Source organism: Lynx canadensis, chromosome B3 (assembly GCF_007474595.2).
Source record: "Lynx canadensis isolate LIC74 chromosome B3, mLynCan4.pri.v2, whole genome shotgun sequence".
Lineage (NCBI taxonomy): Eukaryota > Metazoa > Chordata > Mammalia > Carnivora > Felidae > Lynx > Lynx canadensis.
In genome coordinates this window covers 60,042,589-60,069,746 of record NC_044308.2, presented here as the reverse complement: position 1 = coordinate 60,069,746, position 27,158 = coordinate 60,042,589, and the positions used below count along the sequence as shown (strand labels likewise).

Below are 27,158 nucleotides of genomic sequence, written 5' to 3'. Positions count from 1 at the left end.
TCAAGATATAATTCCATTTCTTTACATTTTGGGTTTCGTAAAATACGGTACACTACACACGTGAGTGGTCAGATAGCACAAATATACAGAATACCAGGGGTTTCTTACTGATAGATCATTATACTTTATGACATATTGCAGTGTTTTTTCCAGTATATCATTATTTCCTCCTAACAAGTTTATAATTTCTTTTCTAAAAAATATTTTAGGGGTGCCTGGGTGGCTCAGCTGGTTAAGCATCTGACTCTTGATTTCAGCTCAGGTCATGATCTCCCGAATTGTGAGATCAAGTCCCACGTCAGGCTCTGCACTGGCAGCGCAGGGCCTGCTTGGGATTCTCTCTCTGCCCCTCCCCCATGCACTTTCATGTGCTCTCTCTCTCCAAAATGAATTGACTTGAAAAAATAAAAATAAAAAACAAAAAAGCTTTTAAAAATCCTTGATAGTTTGTAATTTATCTGATCAAGTTTTTTCTATTTTTTTCCTCAAATGGGTCGTCAGTTACATAGCACCACCAACCAGAAATTCTGTCTATACTACCAATTTGGGTTTATATACTCTTTTCTATTCCATTATCTGCTGTCTGTTCCTATAGCAAGAGTCACATTGTTTGGATTACTAGAGCTCTTTAACACATTTTAAATCTATTAGACCTATTCACACTCCTAACTCTTCATTTCAGCTTTTTTGACAAATTTCACAAACTATTTTTCCAGAAGAACTTTTGACTACTTTGTCAAGTTCCAAAAGAGTATTTGGCTGGGGATATATTGACTTTGTGGATTAATTCTAGAAAAAGTTTTATCTTTGTAATATTGAATCTTCCAATCTAAGAATGAAGCTTGTCTTCTGATTTTTTTTTTTCTTTCATGCCTATCAGAGTACAGTTTTCAAGTTTTTTAAAAATACAGCTGGTAGAGGGGTACCTGAGTGGCTCAGTCAGTTGGATGTCTGACTTCAGTTCAGGTCATGACCTCACAGTTAATGGACTCAAGCCCTGCATGGAGTTCTGTGCTGACAGCTCAGAGCCTGGAGCCTAATTCAGATTCTCTACCTCCATCTGTCCCTCCCCCGCTCACACTCTGTCTCTCAAAAATAAATAGACGTTAAAAAAAATACAGCTGGCAGATTTCTTACTTTTTTCCAAGGTATTTTATCTTTTCTCATGCTACAGTGAATGAGATCTTTTCTTCCATTACATTTTTTTAAAAGTGATCTCTATATCCAACGTGGGGCTTGAACTCAAAACCCTGAGATGGAGAGTCAGATGCTCTACTGAATGAGCCAGCCAGGCACTCCTTTTCACTACATTTTCCAAAAGCTATTGTTTGTAAGGGCATTTAAGTAATATTTGTTAAATACATTAAATAGAAAAACTAATGGTTTTTTTTTTTAAACTTTTTTTTTAACGTTTATTCACCCTTGAGGCAGAGAGAGACAGAGCATGAATGGGAGAGGGTCAGAGAGAGAGGGAGACAGAGAATCCGAAACAGGCTCCAGGCTCTGAGTGGTCAGCACAGAGCCCGACGCAGGGCGTGAACCCACGGACCGCGAGATCATGACCCGAGCTGAAGTCAGACGCTCAACCGACTGAGCCACCCAGGCACCCCTGAAACTAATGGTTTTTAATATGAGTTCTGTAACCAATAACTTGATCAAGCTCTACTCTAGTTTCCATTTCTTTTCTAGTTAATATTCTTGGGTTTTCCAGGTATACACTCATGAGTATTTTGCCTCCTCTCCAATACTGATATATTTTAGTTCATCCTGTGAGTCTATTTGATTAACTTCCAGGAGGTGTTAAAGAACAGTGGCAATAGATTTCCTTCTCTTGTCTCTATAATGGGAATACACTAATGTTTCATCATCAAACATGATTAATGACTTTTGATTTCAGGTCAATAATCCTGGAAGAAACTGAGAATGTTATCAAAGAGCTAACTTTCCCAGAAAATGCCAGGATTAATGGTTTCACAGGTGAATTCCAAGAAGAGTTCATTCCAGGAACATAAGTATGACAGTGTTACGTGATTGTTTTAAACTCGATTTCACCTGCTAATGTTTTATTTAGTATTTCAGCATAACAATTATTAATAAAACTGATCTGTAAATTCTATATTTGTCAGATCTGAGATCAATATAATGTTAGCTCTATGTAACAAATTTGGTAACTTTCTTTTTTCCCCTTGCTATGCTTAAGAACAGTTTCTATGCTTTTATTTAACTGGAGTTTACTTGATGATTTTTATTTATTTTTATCAATAAAAAATTTTAAATATAGAAAACTAAGATCAGTATAAGAAACACAACTTTTACCTAAGATTTAGGTAATTTAGGTTATTTTCCATACATGTATTTTTTTGTTCAAGTATTTTAAGGTTTACCCCCAAATACTTTGATATGTATCTGTAAAAATTTTTCCTACATAATCATAATACCACTATTATATCTAATAACATTAACAATAATTTTTAAATATCATCTATGTCTTGAGCATATTCAATTTTCCTAATTATTCCCAAAATATCTATAGCATTTGATTATGTCTAAGTCATTTACATCTAAATGAATGTCCCTTCCACACCTCCAGCCTTTTGTTCTTCATGACAGAAACCAGGCCAGATTTCCTATAAAAACTCCTACATTCTAGGGGTGCCTGGGTGGCGCAGTCGGCTAAGCGTCCGACTTCAGCCAGGTCACGATCTCGCGGTCCGGGAGTTCGAGCCCCGCGTCGGGCTCTGGGCTGATGGCTCAGAGCCTGGAGCCTGTTTCCGATTCTGTGTCTCCCTCTCTCTCTGCCCCTCCCCCGTTTATGCTCTGTCTCTCTCTGTCCCAAAAATAAATAAACGTTGAAAAAAAAAATTAAAAAAAAATCATTTAAAAAAAAACTCCTACATTCTAGATTTATCCTGAAATGTCCTACATTTCCCACTTATCTTCCTGGTGGTCTTCTTTATGTTTTTCATGTCTTCCCTGTATTTCCTATAAGCTAGAAGTTAGACCTCAAGGTTTCATTAAGTTCAGCTTAAACATTTATTTATTTAATTTTTTAAATGTTTATTTATTTTTGAGCATGAGTGGGAAAGGGACAGAGAGACAGGGAGACAAAGAATCTGAAGCAGGCTCCATGCTCTGAGATGTCAGCACACAGACTGAGGTGGGGCTCAAATTCATGAACTGCGAGATAATGACCTGAACTGAAGTTGGATGTTTAACCAACTGAGCCACCCAGGCATCCCAGGTTAAACACTTTTATCAAGCATATTTCAGGGGTGCCTGGGTGCCCCAGTCGGTTAAGCAACTGACATCAGCTCAGGTCATGATCTTGCAGTTCGTGATTTTGAGCCCCGTGTCAGGCTCTATACTGACAGCTCAGAGCCTGGAGCCTGCTTTGGATTCTGTGTCTCCCTCTCTCTGCCTCTCCCCCACTTGTGCTCTCTCTCTCTCTCTCTCAAAAATAAATAAAATGTTAAAAAAAATTTAAAAAAAAGAATATTTCATAAGTGAGGCTCTAGGTACTTCAATTTTTTAACAGCATGAGATGTAATTCACCAACCATACAATGCACTCAAAATATACTATTTAATGGTTTTTAGTATATTTATAAATATTTGTAACTATCACATCACTATGAGATGTTTCATGACCTCAAAAAAACAAGGGGCGCCTGGGTGGCGCAGTCGGTTAAGCGTCCGACTTCAGCCAGATCACGATCTCGCGGTCCGTGAGTTCGAGCCCCGCATCAGGCTCTGGGCTGATGGCTCAGAGCCTGGAGCCTGTTTCCGATTCTGTGTCTCCCTCTCTCTCTGCCCCTCCCCCGTTCATGCTCTGTCTCTCTCTGTCCCAAAAATAAATAAACGTTGAAAAAAAAATTAAAAAAAAAAAAAAAAAAAGAAACCTTTAGTGATTTCTTCCTCCCTCACCACATGCCTCATCTCCCTAGACCTAAACAACCACTAATCTATTTTCTGTCCCTATCAATGTACCTATTCCAGACATTCATTTAAATGTAATCGGCTGGGGGCGCCTGGGTGGCGCAGTCGGTTAAGCGTCCGACTTCAGCCAGGTCACGATCTCGCGCTCCGTGAGTTCGAGCCCCGCGTCGGGCTCTGGGCTGATGGCTCAGAGCCTGGAGCCTGTTTCCGATTCTGTGTCTCCCTCTCTCTCTGTCCCTCCCCCGTTCATGCTCTGTCTCTCTCTGTCCCAAAAATAAATAAACGTTGAAAAAAAAAAATTAAAAAAAAAAAAATAAAATGTAATCGGCTGCTCTGGAAAACAGTGTGGAGGTTCCTCAAAAAATTAAAAATAGATCTACCCTATGACCCAGCAATAGTACTGCTAGGAATTTACCCAAGGGATACAGGAGTGCTGATGCATAGGGGCACTTGTACCCTAATGTTTATAGCAGCACTTTCAACAATAGCCAAATTATGGAAAGAGCCTAAACGTCCATCAACTGATGAATGGATAAAGAAATTGTGGTTTATATATATACACAATGGAATACTATGTGGCAATGAGAAAGAATGAAATATGGCCTTTTGTAGCAACGTGGATGGAACTGGAGAGTGTTACACTAAGTGAAATAAGTCATGCAGAGAAAGACAGATACCATACATTTTCACTCTTACGTGGATCCTGAGAAACTTAACAGAAGACCATGGGGGAGGGGGGAAAAAAGAGGTTAGAGAGGGAGGGAGCCAAAGCATAAGAGCCTCTTAAAGACTGAGAATAAACTGAGGGTTGATGGGGGGGTGGGAGGGAGGGGAGGGTGGGAGGTGGGTATTGAGGAGGGCACCTGTTGGGATGAGCACTGGGTGTTGCATGGAAACCAATTTGACAATAAATTTCATATTAAAAATAATAAAATAAAATAAAATAAAATAAAATAAAATAAAATAAAATAAATGTAATCATATGTGATCTTTTGTAACTGGCTTCTTTCACTTACCATAATACTTTTAAGGTTCCTTCAAATTGAAGCATGTTTCATTACCTCTCTTTTATAGCCAAATAATACATGATATCAATTTACCCATATTTGTTTATCCATTTATCAGCTGATGGGCAGTTGGGTTGTTTCTACCTTTTATTATGAATACTATATTTTATTATGAATACTATAATTTATTATGAATGCTATAATTTATTATGAGTACTATATGAATATTACATTATCCTATAATAACACTATTTAATTACAATAATACTAATATATTATGTAAGTTCTAGATATAAGCTCCTTATCAGATAATATGATTTGCAAACATATTTCTCCCATTCTATAGGCTTTTCATTTTCTTGACAGTGTCCTTTGATGAAGTCCAATTATCTATTCTTTCTTTTATTACTCAGGCTTCTGCTGTCATATCTATCAATCCACTGCCAAATCTGAGGTCATGATGATTTACCCTCTGTTTTCTTCTAAGAGTTTTATAGTTTTAGCTCTCACATTTAGGTCTTTGACCCATTTTGAATTAATTTTTGTGTACAGTGTGAGCTAGGGATCCAGATTCATTCTTTTGCATGGGGATATCCAGTTGTTCTGGTACCATTTGATAAAAAACAGTATTCCCTAGTGAATGGCCTTTGTATTCTAGTTGAAAAACAGTTGACCACAGACATGTGGGTTTACTTCCGAGCTCTCAAATCTATTCTCATGATCTCCATGCTTATCATTATGTCATACCACACTGTCTTGATTACTGTTGCTTTGTAGTAGGTTTTGAAATAGGGAAGTGTGAGTCTTCCAAGTCTGTTCTTTTCCAAGGTTGTTTTGGCTATTCTGGGTCTCTTAGAATTCAATATAAATTTTAGAGTAAGCCTGTCAATTTAAAAAAAGAGAGAGAAAAAAAAATTCCCAGCTGTAATTCTGATAGCAATTGTGCTGAATCTGTACATCAACTTGGGGAGTATGGCCTTTGATGTGATTTATAGTAAGAAATATATTTGGTCTTCACTGTTTCTGGTTCAGAGCTCCTGAAACTCTTGGAATTTCCAAAGGGATGAGAGGAATTTTTAAAAGTCTTACATTGTGCTATTGAAGTGACTTTTAGAAAGCATCTAAGATGGGGGCTGGGTGACCATGATTTAATCAACCATGCCCCTATGTAGTGAAACCCAAAAGGACAGAATATGGAGTACTTCTGGGTTGGTGAACACACAGAGATTTGGGGAAGGTGGTACACTCAGAGAGCTGAAAGATCTTAGCCTGTGGGATCTAATGCTTATTGCCAGGCAGACAGTGTCAGGGTTGAGCTAAATTTATGGGACCTAGGTCAGTGTCAACAGAGAACTGAGTTTGATGACTTGATGGTGGTGGGAAAAAAAAAACACCCATTGTACTGCTACATTAACAATTTTAAGTCTTCTAAATACCATCTGATTTCACTCATGCAGAATTTAAGAAACAAAACAAACGAGCAAAGGGGAAAAAAAGAAAGAGAGAGGCAAACCAAGAAACACACTCTTAACTATACAGAACAAACTGATGGTTACCAGAGGGGAGGTGAGGAGGGGGTGGGGATGGGAGAAATAGGTGATGGAGATTAAGGAGTACACTTGTCATGACGAGCACTGGGTAAAGTATGGAAGTGTTGAACCACTATATTGTACACCTGAAACTAACATTATACTGTATGTTAACTAACTGGAATTAAAATAAAAACCTAAAAAAAAAAAAACCTGTAAGTCTTCTAATCCAGAAACATAGGATGTTTTTCCATTTATTGAGATCTTTAATTTCTTTCAACAGTGTTCAACAGTTTTCAGAATATAAATTTTATACTGCTTTTGGTATTCCTAAATATTTTATTCTATTTGATACTATAGTAAATGTGCATTTTTTTCTCAATTTCTTCTTCCAATTTTTCAAAACTGATGTATAAAAATATAAGTAATTTCTGTATAATTATCTTGTATCCTACATTCTTGCTGAACTTATTAGTTCTAATAATTTTTTTTTGTGGATTCCTTAAGATTTTCCATATACAAAGTCATGTTAATCTGCAAAGAGAGCTAGTTTTATTTTTTCCTCTCCAATCTGGATGCCTTTTCTTTTTCTTGCATTACTAATTGCCCTAGCTAGAACCTCCAATAGAGTATTAAATAGATGTGGCAAGAGCAGAATCTTTGTCTTGTTCCTGATCTTAAGGGGAAAGTATCTAATAGCTGTGAGGTTTCCATATATGTCCTCTATCAGGGTTGAGGAAGTTCCTTATAAGTTTAAGTCTTTTTTATGATGAAAGTGTGCCGGCTTTAGTAAAAGGCTTTTGCTACATCTAGTAAGATGATCTTGTGGTTTGGGTTTTTTGTTTTTTTTTTAATATGGTGTATTATATTAACTGATTTTTAGATGTTAACCTATGGACTTTATTTTATATGCTATGAAGAGACTCATTATGCCATATTGCCCTGCTATTAGTAATGATGCTAATATTGATGACTAGTTTCAGGAGATGACAGTATGATACCTCCATTATAAAGTTTCACTTTTTTCCTTTATGACTAGCAGGTAATCTATGAGGTGACAATTTAGAACTATGTGAATACTGTTCCTTATCAACTGATGTCTTAATGGGTTTAGCATCTATTAATGATCCTTGTCTGAATCAAATATTTCCTTAGGGTTTGCAAAGTGTTAATTATTCTAGGGGCGCTTGGGTGGCTCAGTTGGTTGAGTGTCCAACTTCGGTTCAGGTCATGATCTCACGGCTTGTGAGTTTGAGCCTCATGTCGGGCTCTATGCTGACGGCTCGGAGCCTGGGGCCTGCTTCGGATTCTGTGTCTCCCTCTCTCTGTGCCCTCCCCCACTCATGCTCGGTCTCTCTCTCTCTCTCAAAAATAAACAAACATTTAAAAAAAATTTTTAAATGATGGGGCGCCTCTGTGGCTCAGTCGGTTGAGTGTCTGACTTCGGCTCGGGTCATGATCTCTCATCTCAGTCTGTGAGTTCGAGCCCTGCGTCGGGCTGTGTGCTCTCAGCTCGGAGCCTGAAGCCTGTTTCGGATTCTGTGTCTCCCTCTCTCTCTGCCCCTCCCCCACTCATGCTCTGTCTCTCTTTCTCTCTCTCTCAAAAATAAATAAACATTAAAAACAATTTTTTTAAATAAAAAATGTTAATTATTCTAATTCTACTAAATCTTCTCTATTAGGGAGCTAGATGCATCTAGAAAGAAGAGCTTTACCTCATATACTGGTAATACTTGTTTACAATGGAATACAATTCCTATCGAAAAAGTAGAATAAATGCTTAGTTCATTCCCTTTACCAATTTTTAGAGTGAAGAAATTATATAATAACCATCACCATAGCAATGAACCAGTGACTTGGCAAAATTATTTTTTTATTTAAGCTCTCTATAAGTTTTATTAGGAATTCATGAATTTTCATGTACTTTGATTCATTCAATTATAGTAGTTACTTATTAGTATTATTATGATACTCCAATTGCCCAACTCAGATCAGTGACAGCTCTTTCAAGTTAGATCCTAGATTCTTTTAATACAAACCCATCCTCACAAGCTTACCTATTCCCTGATAATGTATTTTCACCTGGTCAGGTATTTTTATAAGCCCTGATTTCTTTTAGTGAGTAATGCTACTTAAAGACATCAAAATCTGGGCGCTAAGGGTCTTCACTGCTATAGGACTACATGGAACAGTTTAAAGACTACTAAAACTATTTCTTGCAGTTTTGAAAAGGATTACTCTGTGAAACCATTTGAACACAGCATTTTTTAGGGAAGTACTTTCTTGTGACAGACTATATTCTGAATCTCTTCAATGGTTATTAACTGTTTATGTTTTCTCTTTGTTTGAATAAATTATAAAATTGTATATTTGATAAAATGATCCATCTTCAAATGTATTTGCACAGTCATATAAAGAATCTTTTATAATCCTTTCAATTTCTTCTTTGTCTATGGGTCTATAGTTATTTTCCCATTCTCCTTCCTAATTGTCTGTATCTGGGCTTGCCCACTTTTTCTTGATTAGGATATATAATAATCAATTTGTTGACTATTTTTTTCTTTAAGAAAAGCATTATTAAAGTTATGTGTCAATTCTACCATTCCATTTGCTCTTTTAGGCTTATATATTGTTCATTCTTACTTATCAAATTGACTGCTTAACAAATAGAACCAAGAAATTCACTCTTTCTTTAGACAAAGAACACAGAGTGGAATAAAACTCCTTACATTTAAATACTGGAACATAAAACTCAGGATTCTTAATGGAATTGAGTTTAATCCACACACATAACATTTATCTCCATCTAACTGTATCAAGCTTAAAATAATTAGCAACTTTTAAAAATAATATCCTTACCTCTTTTGTGGTACCTGCTCTTCCAGGTTCATGACTTATACAAAAAGGGCCTGTTTTCCATGCCTCTGTGTCTCCACAGTCACAAAATCCCCCTCCAGTAGAAGTATGCATCTGACAAATGAAAAATGAGTTTGTCTTGATTTCAAAACATCTTACAAAGCAAGAAAGGATAAAGATGACTCAATACTCCCCAGTACTTAAACCCTACTTGCCTTTAATGAAATAGAAAATATATCCGAAAACATTTTAGTTAACAAGAAAATAATCTAAATACTTAATCATAACAAAAATGAGCCTTCAAAGTGATAAAATTTTGAAACATGCTTTGAAACATCTAATTTTTATTTATTTTTTTTATTTTTTTAAAAAAAAATTTTTTTTTTCAATGTTTATTTATTTTTGGGACAGAGAGAGACAGAGCATGAACGGGGGAGGGGCAGAGAGAGAGGGAGACACAGAATCGGAAACAGGCTTCAGGCTCTGAGCCATCAGCCCAGAGCCTGATGCGGGGCTCGAACTCACGGACCGCGAGATCGTGACCTGGCTGAAGTCGGACGCTTAACCGACTGCGCCACCCAGGCGCCCCAAAAACATCTAATTTTTAAATAACAATTTTTAAAATTGTGTACTAATGGAGAACAGATTGTGAAGTATGCAAAAAAAAACAAAACAAAAAACCACCATACAACACCTAAAATGCTCGAGTAATGAGATTTTTCTGCTTAAACACACTTCTAAAACTCATTATAATAATACTTATATGTTGAAGAAATGTATACAATATTTACAATTATTTGATGTTCCATTGTACCTAAATTTTTTACAACCCTTTTCCTTTGAAGGTTCCTGCAAACAACAAAAAAATAATGCAGATATGTGAATCCAGATAGAGGATGATGACAATGGCCTAATTCTGAATCTCTCCCCAAATTCCCCCCTCCAAAACATACAATGAACAAGGAAAGCACTAAAACCACATGACTCATGTCTGCAGCATTACTGAGAGATGAAAAATAAATGCCATGATCTTCAAATGATTTGTTCCATTAAAGTTCCTGTTGCCTATTACTTCAAGCTTACAAATGCAGACGAGAAAGGAGCTTAAGAGATTCCATGAAAGAGAAGAGATGGGTACAGAGGACTTAGATGAAGCACAGACAAAATCATGCCCAAAATCATGCTGAGGAACAACTACTGAACACAGGTTGAGACTTGAGGGTTCACAGACAAAGAGATGAAAAGTGAGTAGGACCAGCAGTAGCAACCTCAGAGAAGCATTGCTTTTGTAGGAAAATGAAATACAAAAAAGAAGGTGATAAGCCCTTAAAGATTTGTCAGTAAATGAAAAAAGGAAACAAGAAGGAAAAATTAAGGATCCTACAGAAATGAGAGAAACAACACACGCCAAATGCTCTCATCCCACCTCTATTCTCAACATCATCTATAAAAGAAATTACACAGAAGAGGGCAGAACTGACAGAAAACAGCACTTGTAAACCCTGTCCATGAAATGAAAAAGAAGAAACAGACCATATTCATTCAAAACTATAACTAGGGTGCCTGGGTGGCTCAGTCAGTTAAGTGTCCACCTTCGGCTCAGGTCATGATCTTGTGGTTTGTGGGTTCAAGCCCCATGTTGGGCACTGTGCTGACAGCTGAGAGCCTAGAGCCTGGTTTGGATTCTGTGCCTCCCTCTCTCTCTGCCCCTCCCCCACTCTCTCTCTCTCTTTCTCTCTGTCTCTGAAAAGCAAACATTAAAAAAAATTTTAAATATATATACAAAACTATTACCAAAAAAGAAAGGCAAAAAATGCAGTCAGAGCCAAAGCCCAACCACAAAACTGAAGAAAACTGTAATGTAATGCTCTAAACTTAATTACATGCCTCAAACAAACATGTGCTGGATATGAAAGCCTTTAATCGGATTAAAGCACCTTTAATTAGAAATACAGAAACTAAGATCGGACATGGACACAAAAGGAATATGAGACTTGACTGAACTCGGGGGAAAAAATAGCAGAAAACTAGAAAATCCTACTTGAAGTGAATTCTAAATTACAAGGTATCCAAGACAAAAGACTCAAATGAAAAATAAACAGCATTGAAACAAAGCAGGAAAATAATCAACAAATGATAATGCAATGAAGCAAAGACATACAGGGTCAGAGAGAAAGTGGTTGCAACAGAAGATAGACATAAAAGAGCCAACCTAAGTATAAATGGAGTCACCAAAGAAGAAAATGTAAACAATGGAATAGAGCTGTTATTTAAAACTATAATCTGGGGCACCTGGGTGGCTCAGTTGGTTAGGCATCCCAGTCTTGATTTCAGCTCAGGTCATTATCTCAGTTGTGAGATGGAGCCCCACATTGGGCTCCTCTGTGTTGGGTGTGGAGCCTGCTTAAGATTCTCTCTCTCCCTCAGCCCTTCCCCGGTTCATGACACAAAACAGAAACACAAAAACAGAAACCCCCATTGTAATCTAAGGAAACTTCCTGAAAATAAAAGACCTAAATCTAAACATTGAAAGCACTCATGAATAACTAAAACTCAACCCAGTATCATCAACTCTGAAGTATATCCTACTAAAATTGTTAGAATTTATTTATTTTTATTTTTTAATGTTTATTTTTGAGAGAGAGAGAGATAGGGCATGAGCGGGAGAGGGGCAGAGAGAGAGAGAGAGAGACACACACACAGAATCCAAAGCAGGCTCCAGGCTCTGAGCTGTCAGCACACAGCCCGACACGGGGCTTGAACCCACGAACTGCAAAATCATGACCTGAGCTGAAGTTGGACAATTAATCAACTGAGTCACCCGGGGGGCCCCTAAAATTGCTAGACTTTAAAGATAAGTGTCCTGAGGCCTTCTGTCAAAAAGATGAAATAACATAATAGCAAGAAAACTAGACTGGTAACAGGCTTCTCAATAGCAACATGTAAAACAAGACAACAGCAAGGCTCTGTTTTCAAGCAAAGAAAATGCAAACCAAGAATACTGTCTCCAACCAAGCTATAAAAATAGAATTTTGAACATGTCATCACTTAGGGAATACTGTATATATGCACCCTTCCTGAGGAATCTACTTGAAGAGAGGTCAGGAGCTTTATGTATAAAGAAACAGACATGAATATGTGAATATGTTAGGCTTTGCAAGTCATACAGTCTCTGCTGAATTACTCAAGTTCTACTGCTGTAGTGCAGAAGTAGCCATAGACAACAAATAAATAAATAAGCATTGCTATATTCCAATAAAACTTTATTTATGGGCACCAGAATTTTATTTTTATATAATTTTTATGTACCATGAAATAGGATTTTTAATTTCACATAATTTTCATGTATCACAAAATATTATTTTTCTTATCTTTTTCCCAGCCATCTAGAGATATAAAAATATACTTAGCTTGTAGACCATACAAAACTGGTAGCAAATCAGATTTAACCCACAAACTTTAGTTCAGCAAACCCTAGAGGATGGGCTTCATCTGACCAAGAGGTGACTAGGAAGACTTTAGAAAAAGGATAGAAGGTGAACATTTTACAAATTTAATTGCAGAGTTAAGAACAAGTCAAAAGTAAAGGCTCGAACTCATGAATAGTGAGATGACCTGCACTGAAACCAAGAGTCAGATGCTCAAATGACTGAGCCACCCAGGCGCGCCCCCCCCATTTATTTTTATAATTAATTGTTAGACATCAGGTCTATGGATCCTCAGTGTTAGTCCTTTGGATTCTAACATTTCAAGAAACACTTGTTGAAAGCATTTATGTCCCAGGTACTACGAAAGACACAAAGGTACAAAGTACATGAGACCTGGGCCTTGTCCTGGAGAGCTTATGGTCAGATGGGGATGAAGGGTACATAAATGTACAATTGCAATTTAGCAAATGAAGATAGAGACATACACAGGAAGGGGACACGGAAAAAGAAGACAGGTAGTGGGCTTTGTTTTCTTCTCCACATTTATTCTAATTGACTCTGGAATGTGTTCAATAAAATGATACCGGTTATAAGCTGGCCTGGTTTGTTATCAGCTTCCAAGATACAAAAAGACCCTAGTTAGATGAACTCAGCCACTATTTTGGTTTTATTTGATCCAAGTTACATTATTGTGATCTTTGCTTCTTAGAATTTAATCTACTTATCAAACCAACGACCCTGTCCTTTCAGCAAGGATGGTGGCAAAATAAACAAAGACCTTGTTCCTATTATCCAGGAATATGGCAAAGTTAAGTAGCCACCATTCCAAAATAAACAAAGAGAAACATTAAATTTAAAAAAATACAGTTCAATAAAACTGGGAAAACATTTTTTTAAGCTGGGTTCAGTTTGAAAATTTTCTGTTTAAAGGATTAAAGGTTTTTGCAGGTTCTGAAGGTTTCTGTACCACTACTTGTAACATATTCAGTAAAATTCTTTCCTGAAGCAATTAGGCAAAATATACTAAGAACCTTTTTTGTTTTTTACAACAGTTGTACGTTTAAAGAAACATTAAGCAATAAATACCGAGTTCCCATATATTCCTTCTCCCCTGACCACACAGTTTCCCCTACTATTGGCAGCTTGCCTTAGAGTGGTACATTTGTTGCAACTGAGAAGTCAAAGTTGACACATTATTTTTTGATACATTATTATTAACTAGAGTCCATAATTCACATTAGGGTTCTCTGTGTTGTACACTTTTTTGGTTCTAACAAATTAATAATGACATGTATATACCACTACGGTATCACACAGAATAAACACCCCCTCTGTGCTCCACCTATTCATTCCTCCATCCCTTCCACCATCATCTCCCAGGCCCTGGGAATAGCTAATCTTTTTACAGCCTCCACAGTGTTGCCTTTCCCAGAATGTGATACAGCTGGAATCACACAGTATATAGCCTTGTACAGTGGCTTCTTTCACTTTGTAATATGCATTTAAGGTCTTGCCCTCTCTTTTAGTAGCTCATTTCTTTTTATCACTGAAGGATATTCCATTGTATTGGTATACCAAAGTTGGTTTATCCATTCATCTATTATGGACATCTTGGATGTTTCCAAATTTTGGCAAATATGAATAAAGCTGCTATAATCATTCTTGTGCACTTTTTTGTATGGACATAAGTTTTCAGTTTATTTGGGTAAATATCAAGGAACACAACTCCTGGATTGTATGGTTACAGTATATTTATTTATTTTTATTACTTTTTAATGTTTATTTATTTTTGGGAGAGACCAAGTGAGGGAGGGGCAGAGAGAGGGAGACAGAGAATCCGAGGCAGGCCCTGTGAGGTCAGCACAGAGCCCAATGTGGGACGTGAACTCATAAACCGTGAGATCGTGACCTGAGCTGAAATCGAGAGTTGGATGCTTAACTGACTGAGCCACCCAAGTGCTTTTTTTTTTTTTTTTTTTTTTTTTTTTTTTTTTTTTTTTAGTTTATCTATTTTGAGAGAGAGAAAGCACACATGTGAGATCAAGGCAGGAGCAGAGAGAGAGAGAGAGAGAGAGAGAGAGAGAGAGAATCCCAAGCAGGTTCTGCGCTACCAGCACACAGCCCAATGGCAGCCCTACACGAGGCTTGATCCCATGAACCGGGATACAATGACCCAGCTGAAATCAAGAGCTGGATGCTCAACCAACTGAGTCACCCAGGCACCCCAGTATTCTTCTATAAGAAACTGCTAAACTGTCTTCCAAAATACTATTCTGCATTTTCCCTAGCAATGAATAAGAGTTTCTGTTGCTCCCATACTCATCAGCATTTGATGCTGGATTTGGGCCATTCTAATATGTGTGGAGTGGTACTTCATTTTTGTTTTAATTTAATAACATATGATGGTGAGCATTTTTCATGTACTCATTGGCCATTTATATATTTTCTTGGTAAAGTTTGTTTCAGATCTTTTGCCCATTTTTTAAATGTGTTGTTCGCCTTCTTATTATTTAATTTTAAGAGTACTTTGTATGTTTTGGATACCACTCCTTTATCACATAAGTGTATCGCAAAGACTTTCATCTAGTCTGTGGCTTGTTTTGTTTTTATTTTCTGAAATGTCTATTTTTTAATCCAATAATTCCACTTCTGAGAACTTATCCTAAGAAAATAATCCGACATAGATAAAAGTGATTCACACATAAAGATGTTTATAGCAACAATGCAATGCTTATCATTAAAAAAAGAAACTGAATCCTAATTACATTCCCCCAATAATAAATAGTTCAAATAAATTATGGTTAAATATTATATACACAATATGTTTTAAAAGAAACACCAAAAATCGAATGCATAATTTTATATATTTTGCTTTTTCCATATAAAAGTATACCATGAGAGGGGCTCTTGGGTGTCTCGGTTGAGCATCCAACTATTGATTTCGGCACACATCATGATCTCATGGTTCGTGAGTTCAAGCCCTGCATCAGGCTTCATGCGCGCCGACAGTGTGGAGCCTGCTTGGGGTTCTCTCTCTCTCCCTTTCCCTCTTTCTGTCTCTCTCCTACTTACACACATGCTCTCTCTCTCAAAATAAATAAACTTTATACTACACTGTAGTCTATTGTCTAAGTTTTTAAGTGTCATTATGTCTAAAATATGATATACATACCTTAATTTAAAAATACTTTATTGTTAAAAATGCTAACCATCATCTAAACTTTCAGTGAATTGTAATCTTTTTGCAGGTGGAGGGTCTTACCCTGATGTTGACGGCTGCTGACTGATCAGGGTGGTGTTTGCTGAAGAAGGAGTGGCTGTGTCAAGTTCTTAAAATAAGACAACAATGAAGTATGCCACACTAATAGACTCTTTCTTTCATGAACAATTCCTCTGTTCCACGCAATGCTGTTTGATGTTTTATCTACACTAGAACTTCTTTCAAAATTGAAGTCAATCCTCTCAAACCCTGCTACTAAGTTATCAACTAAGTTTATGGGATATTTTGTCATCATTTCAACAATCTTTACCAGGAATAGATTCCATGTCAAGAAACCACTTTCTCTTCTCATTTACCAAAAATCAACTCCTCATCCATTAATTACAGTTTGATCATGAGACTGCAGCAATTCAGTCACATCTTCAGCCTCCACTTCACAGACTAGTTCTCTTCTTATTTCCACATCTGCAGTTAACTTCCTCCACCACAGTCCTGAAATGCTCAAAGTCATCCATGATGGTTGGAATCAACTTTTTCCAAATTCCTGTTCATGTTTCTTGCTCTTCACATGAAATCATGAATGTTCTTAATGGCATCTAAAGTGATGAATCCTTTCCATAAACTTTTCAATGTACTTTTCCCAGATCCATCAAAGGAATTACCATCTATAGCAACAATAGGTTTAGGACTACAGTATTTCTTAAATAGTAAGACTTGCAAGTTGAAATGACTCCTTGATCTATGGGCTGCAGAATGGATGTTGTGTTAGCAGGCATGAAACAACATTCATCTCATTGTACATCTCCATCAGAGCTCTTCGTTACCCAGGTGCATTGTCAATGAGCAGTCATATTTTGAAAAGAATCTTTTTCTGAGCAGTAGGTCTCAGCAGTTGGCTTAACATATTCAGTAAACCATGTTGTAAACAGATATAATGTCATCCAGGCTTTGTTGTTACATTTATAGAGCATAGGCAAACTAGATTTAGTGTAATTCTTAAGGGCTTTAGGATTTTCAGAAGTGTAGGGGTGCCTGGCTGGCTCCATCAGAAGAGCATGTGACTCTTGATCTTGGGGTCATGAGTTTGAGCCCCATGTTGCATGTAGAAATTACTTAAAATGAATAAACAAAATAAAAAAAAATGTAAATGAGCACTGGGTTCAACTTTAAGACATCAGTTGCATTAGCCCCTAACAAGAAAGTCAGTATGTCCTTTGAAGCCTTGAAGCCAGGCATTGACTTCTTTCTAGCTATGGAAGTTCTAGATGGCATCTTCTTCCAATACAAGGCTATTCTGTCTACACTGCAAATCTGTTGTTGAGTGTAGCCACCTTCATTAATGATCTTAGCTAGATCTTCTGGATAATGTGCTGCAGCTTCTACATTGGCACTTGCTGCTTCACCTTGCACTTTATATTATCCTTTACAGAACTGAAGAGAGTTAGGGCCTTGCTCTGGATTGGATTAGGCTTTGGCTTAAGGGAATGCTGCGGCTGATTTGATCTTCTATCCAGAACACTCAGATTTTCTCCGTAACAGCAATAAGGCTGTTTGACTTTCTTGGGGCACCTGGATGCCTCAGTGGGTTAAGCGCCTGACTGTGGCTCAGGTCATAATCTTGAGATCTGAGTTTGAGCCCCACATCAAGCTCAGTGCTGACAGCTCAGAGCCCGGAGCCTACTTCAGATTCTGTGTTTCCCTTTGTCTCTCCCTTACCCTCTTCTCAGCTCACCCTGTCTCTCTCTCACAAAATAAATAAACATTAAAAAAAGGGGGGGGTGCTGGGTGGCTCAGTCGGTTAAGTGTCCGACTTCAGCTCAGGTCATGATCTCACAGTCCATGAGTTCGAGCCCCGGGTTGGGCTGTGCGCTGACAGCTCAGAGCCTGGAGCATGCTTCGGATTCTGTGTCTCCCTCTCTCTCTGACCCTCTACTGCTCAGGCTCTGTCTCTGTCTCAAAAATAAATAAAAAGATATAAAAAAAATAAAAAAATAAAACCTCTTCCTTTGCCTTCATAACTTAGCAAACTAGCACACTTAGCAAATCGGCTTTCAGCCCAACTCAGCTTTAAACATACCTTCCCAACTAAGCTTAATCATTTCTAGATTTTGATTTAACGTGAGAAACGTGATTATTCCTTTCACTTGAACACTTAGAGGTCATTGCAGGGTTATTAATTGGCATGATTTCAATACATTTGAATCTCAGGGAATAGGTAGGCCTGAGTATAGTGAGGGAGATGGAGAAATGGCCAGTGAATGGCGCAGTCAGAACACACACACCTGTATCAGTTAAGTTTGCCATTTTACATGGGTGCAGTTCGTGACAGCGCCAAACAATTACAACACCAAATATCACTGATCACCATAACAAGTATAATAATAGTGAAAAAGTCTGAAATACTGCAAGAATTACCAAAATGTGACACAGAGACACGGAGCGAGGAAATGCTGTTGGAAAAATGGTACCAAAAGACTTATTTGACTCAGGGTTGCCACAAACCTTCAATTGTAAAAAACACAGTCTGCAAAGCATAATTAGGTGAAATGCAATAAAATGAGGTATGCCTATATATTGTTTTTTGTAACTCACTTTCCTCATTTTAGATAAAGGAAACATTTATCTACGCTAAAAATAATCTTAGGGTGCCTGGGTGGCTCAGTTGGTTGAGTGTCTGACTTCAGCTCAGGTCATGATCTCACGGTTCGTGGGTTCGAGCCCTGCATTGGGCTCTGGCTGACAGCTCGGAGCCTGGAGCCTGCTTTGGATTCTGTGTCTCCCTCTCTCTGCCCCTCCCCCACTCACACTCTGTCCCTTTCTCAAAAATAAATACATATTTTTAAAAAAAAAAGAACATCTTGGAGGAGATTTAGACAATTGGTGCCAATTTGGAAGTGACTTAATACTGAAAATATTAAAAACTGAGCAAGTCACAAAAATCAGATCACTATTAACCCTTGGAAGGCTAAAAAATAATAATAATAATCTTTAGGGGTGCTCAGTTGGTTGAGCATCTGACTCTTGATTTCTGTGCAGGTCATGGTATCATGGGGCAATACTGAGCCCCATCTTAGGCTCTGTGCTGACAGCACCCAGACGGCTTTGGATTCTTTCTGCCCCTCCCTGGCTCACGGAAGGAAGGAAGGAAGGAAGGAAGGAAGGAAGGAAGGAAGGAAGGAAGGAAAAGAAGAAAAAAGTTTTTAGATAATCTTTAACAGTGGGTGCTTTTTTATTTTGAGGAGAAAATGCAGAGATTAGCTTTTAGGTGTTTTTAAAAACCAATAATGCAGTATGTTCTCTTTTTATACACACTTTTTTTGTGTGTGCACATTTAAACGCTACTCTTTTAGCAAATTTCAAGTAAAAAATATGGTGTTATCAATTATAGTCACCATGTTATATATTACATCCTAAGATCTTATTTATTTACTGTAGGTTTTCTGAAGAGGTAAACTGCAGAGAACCTAGAAATCATGAAGGGTCACATTACACACAGTAGAACAAATAGCTCGAATTTCAACTTTGTTATTTTCTTGTTTTCAGGTTGTTTGGGCTATTCTACCACTAAAGGTTTTTCTTGGTCCTGTCTTCATAGTGTTCAATCTTCAGTCTGTCCCGTCATTACTCTTCTTCCCCTTCTCTGAATCAACACATATACTTTCTTATTTCTTCTGATCTTTTTTTTTTTAATGGCTTCATTTTTTTTCTTTTATGAAGTGTTTTATTATACAAAAAAGTGTACACAGTGTATAGATAAGTTACAAAATATAACAATGAGATGAATACCCATGAACCCAGCACCCAACCCAAAAAAGTATTACTACTGTTGAAGCTGCCTGTGTATAATAATCCAGAGTCCCATCCTCTTACCTGCCCTGGAGGTTACTACTCGCCTGAATTATGTTTATTAGTCATTCCCTTGCTTTTCTTTAAAAATCTCACCAACTTATTCTCTCATCGAAAGTGTTCTCTTCTCTTCACACTCACTTTTGATGGGTAATATTCTTTGAAGCTTACAGACATAATCTTATATTAGTCACAAAATAGCCCATCCTTCTGATGACCCAAAGATTCATGAGTAAGCCATGTAAGCACCCTCTGTAAGAAGAGTTCTGAAAGACCTCAAGGTAGTAAACCTAAGTATACTCCATAAAAGAGTGCTTTGCAGTAGCAATATAAACTGGTTAGCTTTAAAAACTTGAAGGTAGCTTAGTGAAAGGTTCCCAAAATTTAACAAATAGGTTTTTACCAGTCCACAGAAAAACCAGTACAGGAAAAACTGTAGTGAGCTCTTTCACAGAGCTATATGTACGCAGCCTTTTGTTTTTTTGTTTTAATTTTTATTTTTAGAGAGAGAGAGTGGCACAAGCAGGGGAGATGGTCAGAGGGGGAGAGAGAGAATCCCAAGCAAGGTCAATGCTGTTGGCACAGACAGGGCCCAACATGGGGCCCAATCCCATGACCATGGGGTCAAGACCCAAGCCAAAAGCAAGAGTCAGACACTCAGCCAACTGAGCCACCCAGGTGCCCCTACATGTATGCAGTTTAAAGAACAAGTCTTTATACTGGGATTATCCTACTTTCTTGGAATTAAATATCTTTTCCTTTATAAAATGATATAACATGGCAAGTATATTTGGTTGCTGTTCATGTGTCTTTTTTAAAATTAAAACTGAACTTACTTGGCCAAAGAAAAATTTGAAAACCCTATGTCATATCCAATGTTTTTGGAAATTGTACTGACCCACAAACTCCCAAAGCTTAGAAAGCATAGGCTTAGAAGTCTTTAAATCTGAGGAACTGGAAAACTTTTGTCTTGAGCCTTTACTATCTCTCCCCATTAGTCTCCTACAGTAAAAATGGGAAGAAATTAACAACTTCCTCCTGTCTCTACTACTGGCATTCTTTCTTTGGTTCTCCAACATAAGAAATACTATAATTAATGAAGCTGACTAGGAAATACAGAATATAACCAATGCTTGGGGTGCCTGGGAGGCTCAGTCGGTTAAACGTCCGACATTGGCTCAGGTCATGATCTCATGGTTCATGGGTTCGAGCCCCGCACTGGGCTCTGTGCTGACCGCTCGCAACCTTGAGCCTGCTTGAGATTCTGTGTCTCCCTCTCTTGCTGCTCCTCTCCTGCTCATGTGTTCTGTCTCTCTCTCAAAAATAAATAAACATTTTTTTTTAATTAAGAAAAAAAAAAGAATTTAACCAATGCTTAACTTTAAAAATCTCATCAGTGATTAGCTTTCCAATCTTGGGAAAACATTTTAACCATACTATATCATAGGTTCCTCAATCCATTTTTTTTTTGTGTACAATAATACCCATAATCTATGCCTATGGCCCATCACCTCCTGAAATAGAAGTAGTAATGTTGAGGCCAGTCTAATTACCTGAACAGTACTTTGAATTCTATGGAGGGCACAGACCTAACTTTGAGATATTATATACACTTACACAAGACTTTAGGCATGTTTAACAGGATGTTAAAGAAAAACATCAATAATGTCAACAACATCTGTCTAAGCCCAGAATATACAACCAATACAATTATTTGAGAAATACATTTCAGCTCAGAATAACAAAGCTGTCTAATGATGTAAGAGGAAAGGAAAAAGTCCTCAACCTCGTTAGTGATTATGAAAATTAAGACCACTATTTGATACTATTATATACCCACTAGATTGGCTAAAATTAAAATGAGTGACAACACCAAATCTTGCAAGTATGTGCAGCAATGGGAACTCTCACATACTGCTGGAGAGCCCATAAGTTGGTATGACTACTTTGGATAACAATGTGACACTATTTATTATAAGTAAAGAAGATTCATATACCCTAGAATTCAGCATTCTATTCCAGATATATATCTTAGAGAAACTACTGTACATGTGTACAAAATACACAAATAGGAATGTTCATAGCAAAATTGCTCATGATAGCCCCAAACTGGAAACAATCTACATATCCATATACAGTACAATGAGTAAGGACAACATGGATTATTGAACACCATAAAGGTCAGTGGACAAACTACAGCTATATACATAACACTGGGTGAAAGAAGTTATTCAATAAGAAAAAGATACAGCATGACTCCATCTATATAAAGTTCAAAAACAAAATTATTCAGTGTGATTTGGTGATAAGTTAAAAGAGAAATAAAGATTATCACACAAGAGAGAAGAAAGGAGAAAGGTTATCACAAGGGGGGAGAGAAGGGACAAATGGGAGGCCTTTGAGAGCTGGCAACACCTTATTCTTGATCTAAGCAGTGGTTACGCAGGTGTTTGCTTCACAGTTGTTTAAGGGGTTCATATGGTTTATACAATCATTTGTATAAAAATGACCTATCTCACAAAAAATTACAAAGGGCTGCATCTTGAGGTGATATTATGTGATATTTAACCAAAGCTAAAGGTTCAGTTATCAGAACTATTATAGCAGGAATTCAAGTACTGGTCAGGTATTTGGACCAGATGGCCACCAGGTTCCTGCTAGTCTAGAGATTTTATGGATCTATTTTCATACCTTGTAACGATGATTTTTATGAACACTATTCTGGAAGCAGTCCATACAGAGTACACATGTTGGGTCAATTGCACAGTCCCTGAAAAAGATTGAGAATTAGATTCCAAAATTCAGAAGACGTCAATGATGCTTAAGATATGACTATAATATAATGTGAATGAGTTTCCCGTGTGGTACACGAACTGAATATGAAAATGTCTCAAAAACTGAATTCCAAATAACTTGAGCCATATTTGAATATGTAAGTTTGGATGTTTGGTTTTTGCCTCTTAAATCAACCTCATTATTTTGAGCTTTTAGCTGGTTTCAGACTGTTAAGTTGCAATTCAAGATTAGTTTTGTGAAAAATGATTAGCTTTTTTTCCCATTATCTGTCATCATCTTACCCTAGTGCATTTAAAAACATATTTTGACAAACACTGATTGTTCACTGGTAAATGAGGCTTGAATAAAGACACAAGTCATTAGAATGCAAGCAGCCTGGGGTGCCTGGATGGCTCTGTCGGTTAAGCATCCAACTTCGGCTCAGGTCATAATCTTGGGGTCTTTGAATTCAAGCCCCGCATCAGGCTCTGTGCTGACAGCTCAGAGCCTGAAGCCTGCTAAGGATTCTGTGTCTCCCTCTCCATGTGTCCCTCCCCCGTTAGCACTCTCTCTCTCTCAAAAATAAACATTAAAAATTTTTTTAAAAAAAGAAGAAAAAAAAATGGAATAGAAGCAGCCTAAGGGCAGGAATGTTTATGACTGTGTTTATGAATGATATGTGCTAAGCACCCAGAATAGTGCCAAGCACATGGTAGGTATTCAATTAATATTTACTGAATGAATGAAAAAAAAATTCAATCTCTCTTAATCTCTTCCCTAACAACTCCTAAAATGCACATAAATCTTATTTAACATTTTTCAGGGAAACATTAGAAGCAACATAAATTGGTGAAAAGTGCAAAATTAATTTTTAAAATACTGATTTAGAAGAGTGGAAGAGATGGAATTGGAAAGTTTTAAAAATTATATATATATATATATATATATATATATTTTTTTTTTTTTTAATGTTTATTTTTGAGAAAGAGACAGAGCGTGAGCAGGGGAGGGGCAGAGAAAGAGGGAGACACAGAATCTCTCAGCACAGAGCCTATGCAGGGCTTGAACTCATGAACCACGAGATCATGACCTGAGCTTCAGTCAGATGCTTAACCAACTGAGCCACCCAGGCACCCCTGTTTTAAAAATGATTTTAAAGGCTAATAGGAAATAAAGATAGCCTAATAATACTCTCGAAAGCATACATTAACTACTGTCCAATTTAGAGCAAATTTTCTCAAACTCAGCAGTACTGACATTCTGAACTGGATAATTATTTGCTGGGAATAGAGGAGACTATCCTGCACACTGCAGGATGCTTAAGTGTCAATCTTGGCCTCTACCCACTAGATGCTGTTATCATTTCCCCAGTTGTGACAATTAAAAATGTTTCCATGACACTTTTGGAGAAATGAGATCTACAAATGTCTACTGTGCTTTAGCTGAAACAGACTAGGCTTCAGCTAAAATTTATGTAAGAAGATAAACCTTACTACCTATGTAGCAAAATAGTACACAAAATATAAAAGCTGACTTTTTTCCTAAGAAAAGAATAGGGTAATGATACTATGTTCTAAACAACTATTAACTACACATAAACCAGTCAAACCTAGAATTACAGGAAGTAAAAGCCAATTCTCTGAATTTATGAAGTCTAAAAATTCACTCCTAACCTAAACTACCTCTAGTAAAGGGAAAAAACTCACTAAAACTAAAGTGCAACTAAGATCTAAAAGATGAAAGCTTCAGGCAGGAGCAGGGAGTAAAACCGTTCTCTGTGCTACCATGATTTTTTTTTTAAGTTTTTTTTTTTTTTTTAACGTTTATTTATTTTTGAGACAGTGAGAGACAGAGCATGAACAGGGGAGGGTCAGAGAGAGGGAGACACAGAATCTGAAACAGGCTCCAGGCTCTGAGCTGTCAGCACAGAGCCCGACGCGGGGCTCGAACTCATGGACCATGAGATCATGACCTGAGCTGAAGTCGGACGCTTAACTGAGCCACCCAGGCGCCCCTGTGCTACCATGATTTGTAAGGCAACTGCTCTCACAAAGGGCAAAAACCCTAAGGCTGCTTTCAGTTTCCCTACCACTGGCCTTTTCTACTCAACTTAATTCCAACTGTTGCTATAGGTCCACAATCCCCTGATACCAAATCTCACTTGGTAGAAAAAAATGACGTGAAATGATGTGAAGACTATACCAATTTGTTGTGAATATTCATAGATTTCTTACAGAAATGCTATGTTTGATGATAGGATCCTGCCCTAACTCTGCTGGAGAAGAGTTCAGAATTCAGAAATACACTGGCCCCAGGGTTTCATATTAAGAGTATGTGGACTCCATTAAAAACAAGACAAAAATCTATCCGTTATATACTTTTAGAGAACAGTAAAGTGAGACAACTATTTAAGTCATACGTTCAAAAACAAGCTGTACAAGCAAAAACCGACCTATAAGTGCGTAATAAAAGGAAGTTAATTAAGTAGGATTAAGTATACTATAAATAGTAATAAATTTTTTTTTAATTTTTTTTTTAATGTTTATTTATTTTTGAGACAGAGAGAGACAGAGCATGAGCGGGGGAGGGTCAGAGAGAGAGGGAGACACAGAATCCGAAGCAGGCTCCAGGCTCCGAGCTGTCAGCACAGAGCCCGACGTGGGGCTCAAACTCACAGACCGTGAGATCATGACCTGAGCTGAAGTCGGACGCTCAACTGACTGAGCCACCCAGGCGCCCCAGTAATAAATTTTTAAAAATACATCATAAGTACAAAATACCAAGACTGAATTTAACTAATCCTATAAATTTCTAATTCTTACCTACAAGAGTACGTTGTCTCTCCACTTTTGAAAACCTTCCCACAGAGTTGAAATGCTCCACTGTGCTTCAATTTCTCTAAGCAAATATCCGGATCTTCTCCAAATAAGTACCATTCCAGTGGAGTAAATATAGACATTTGTATACTCTCCTCCTGCTTTTCCAAGTCTGGGTCCATTTCAGCAGAATAAATTTCTGGCACCAACTGTGCCAAATGGTGCAAAAAAGTAGTATAAAAGTCAACTTGCTGATCCCACCACTGAAAGAAAACAAAAATTACACTTGGTTACAAGTTTCTTCTTAAAGATGTAGGGGTACAAACAATAGCACAATTCTGAAATTTCAGAGAGGCTGATTTACAATATATTCTTATTTTATCCCTTACCAATACAAAAGGAAAGTGGATTAAAAAAATAGCCTTGGAAATTAAGTGGCTGATCACATACCACATATATCTGGGGGAAAAAAAAAGGGCAGCTGCAGTGGATGAGAATTACCCTTCCCTTCTGGACTGGGCAACTCCTGATCTCTGAAGATAATTCTAATACTAGTCAGGGGCTGTACAGACAAAGCATTCCCCACATTCTTAGTTTAAATGTTGTAAGGAATTGTAACATTTACTGAGAGATCAAAATGAATGAGTAGAAAAGAGTTTTTAGAACGCCAAAAGCACTAAACATAAAAGGAAATGGATTAGACTCCTCAAAAGTAAACTTAAACCCTTCTGCTCTTCAAAAGAAACTACTACAGATGGCTTATTTGCCATGTTTATTTGTACATGAAAACATGCTCAACATCGTTAGGGAAATGCAAATTAAAATGACAATGAGAAACCCCTACACAACTTATTTGGGTTTAGGTAAAAGAGAATATAAAAAACTGACAATACCAGGTATAAACAAGAATGCAGAAAAGGAAAATGCTAGTAGGAACTGAAACTGGTATAACCACTTTATGAAAGTTTGGCAGTTTTATAGTTAAACATGCACTTACCTTACAACACAGCAATCAAACTTCTAGCTATCTACCTAAGAATTGAAAACTTATGTTCATACAAAAACTTATACATGAATGTTACAAGAGTTTTAAGTTGCCAAAACCCAGAAATAACCCAATTGTCCTTCAACTGGTGAATTATAAACAAACTGTGGTATGGCCAAGCCATGGAATGAATACTGCTCAGGAATAAAAGGAATAAGTTATCAATAAATGCAAAATCAAAATGTATTCTTATAAAACCAGTAAAGTTCAAAAGGCTATGCATTGCTTGCCTCTTAGCAGTTAGGGCCATGTTCATAGAGCATCTGTGTGAACTGAGCAGAGCTCTCATCTCTGTGCCAAATTCCTGATTCCCGTAATAAGTGGGCTTCACAGACACTATATGCAGGTTTCAATAACACCATCATCTCATTCTTATCTTCAATCAAACAAGATAGCTTTCCAAGCACCAAGAAATTCCGTTAAAAAAGACATTCGGTGAGTACTTGCTGGCAATTTGGGCTTAAATATGAGGTATGATTACCCTAAACCATCCAACCAACCCAGCCCAATCAGTTTTTAATGACACTCAGTAATAGCAAGCTTAAATGAACAGAGGCAAGGGAAACAAAAAGTTGAGTGCACAGCTCTCTACTATCAACCCAATACTGACAATTTAGTTGCAGTTAACATCCTCCTAGTTAAATGAATGTTGCTCATTTGAAATGGGCTGGTTTTCTGGCTTTATTAGTATCTCATATTTG

General features: G+C 37.3%; 1 protein-coding gene across 2 annotated transcripts in view; it reads right to left on the bottom strand.

The window, feature by feature from the left end:
- UBR1 (ubiquitin protein ligase E3 component n-recognin 1) overlaps nucleotides 1-27,158 on the bottom strand; it is a 137,082-nt gene that overhangs the window by 91,828 nt on the left and 18,096 nt on the right. For both annotated transcript variants that reach the window (XM_030318370.2, XM_030318371.2), the window contains exons 2-4: nucleotides 25,419-25,675; nucleotides 22,513-22,591; nucleotides 9,331-9,441 (exon numbers count right to left, since the gene is read on the bottom strand). In XM_030318370.2, coding sequence (XP_030174230.1) covers nucleotides 9,331-9,441; nucleotides 22,513-22,591; nucleotides 25,419-25,675 — 447 coding nt within the window. The remainder of the gene's footprint in view (nucleotides 1-9,330; nucleotides 9,442-22,512; nucleotides 22,592-25,418; nucleotides 25,676-27,158) is intronic.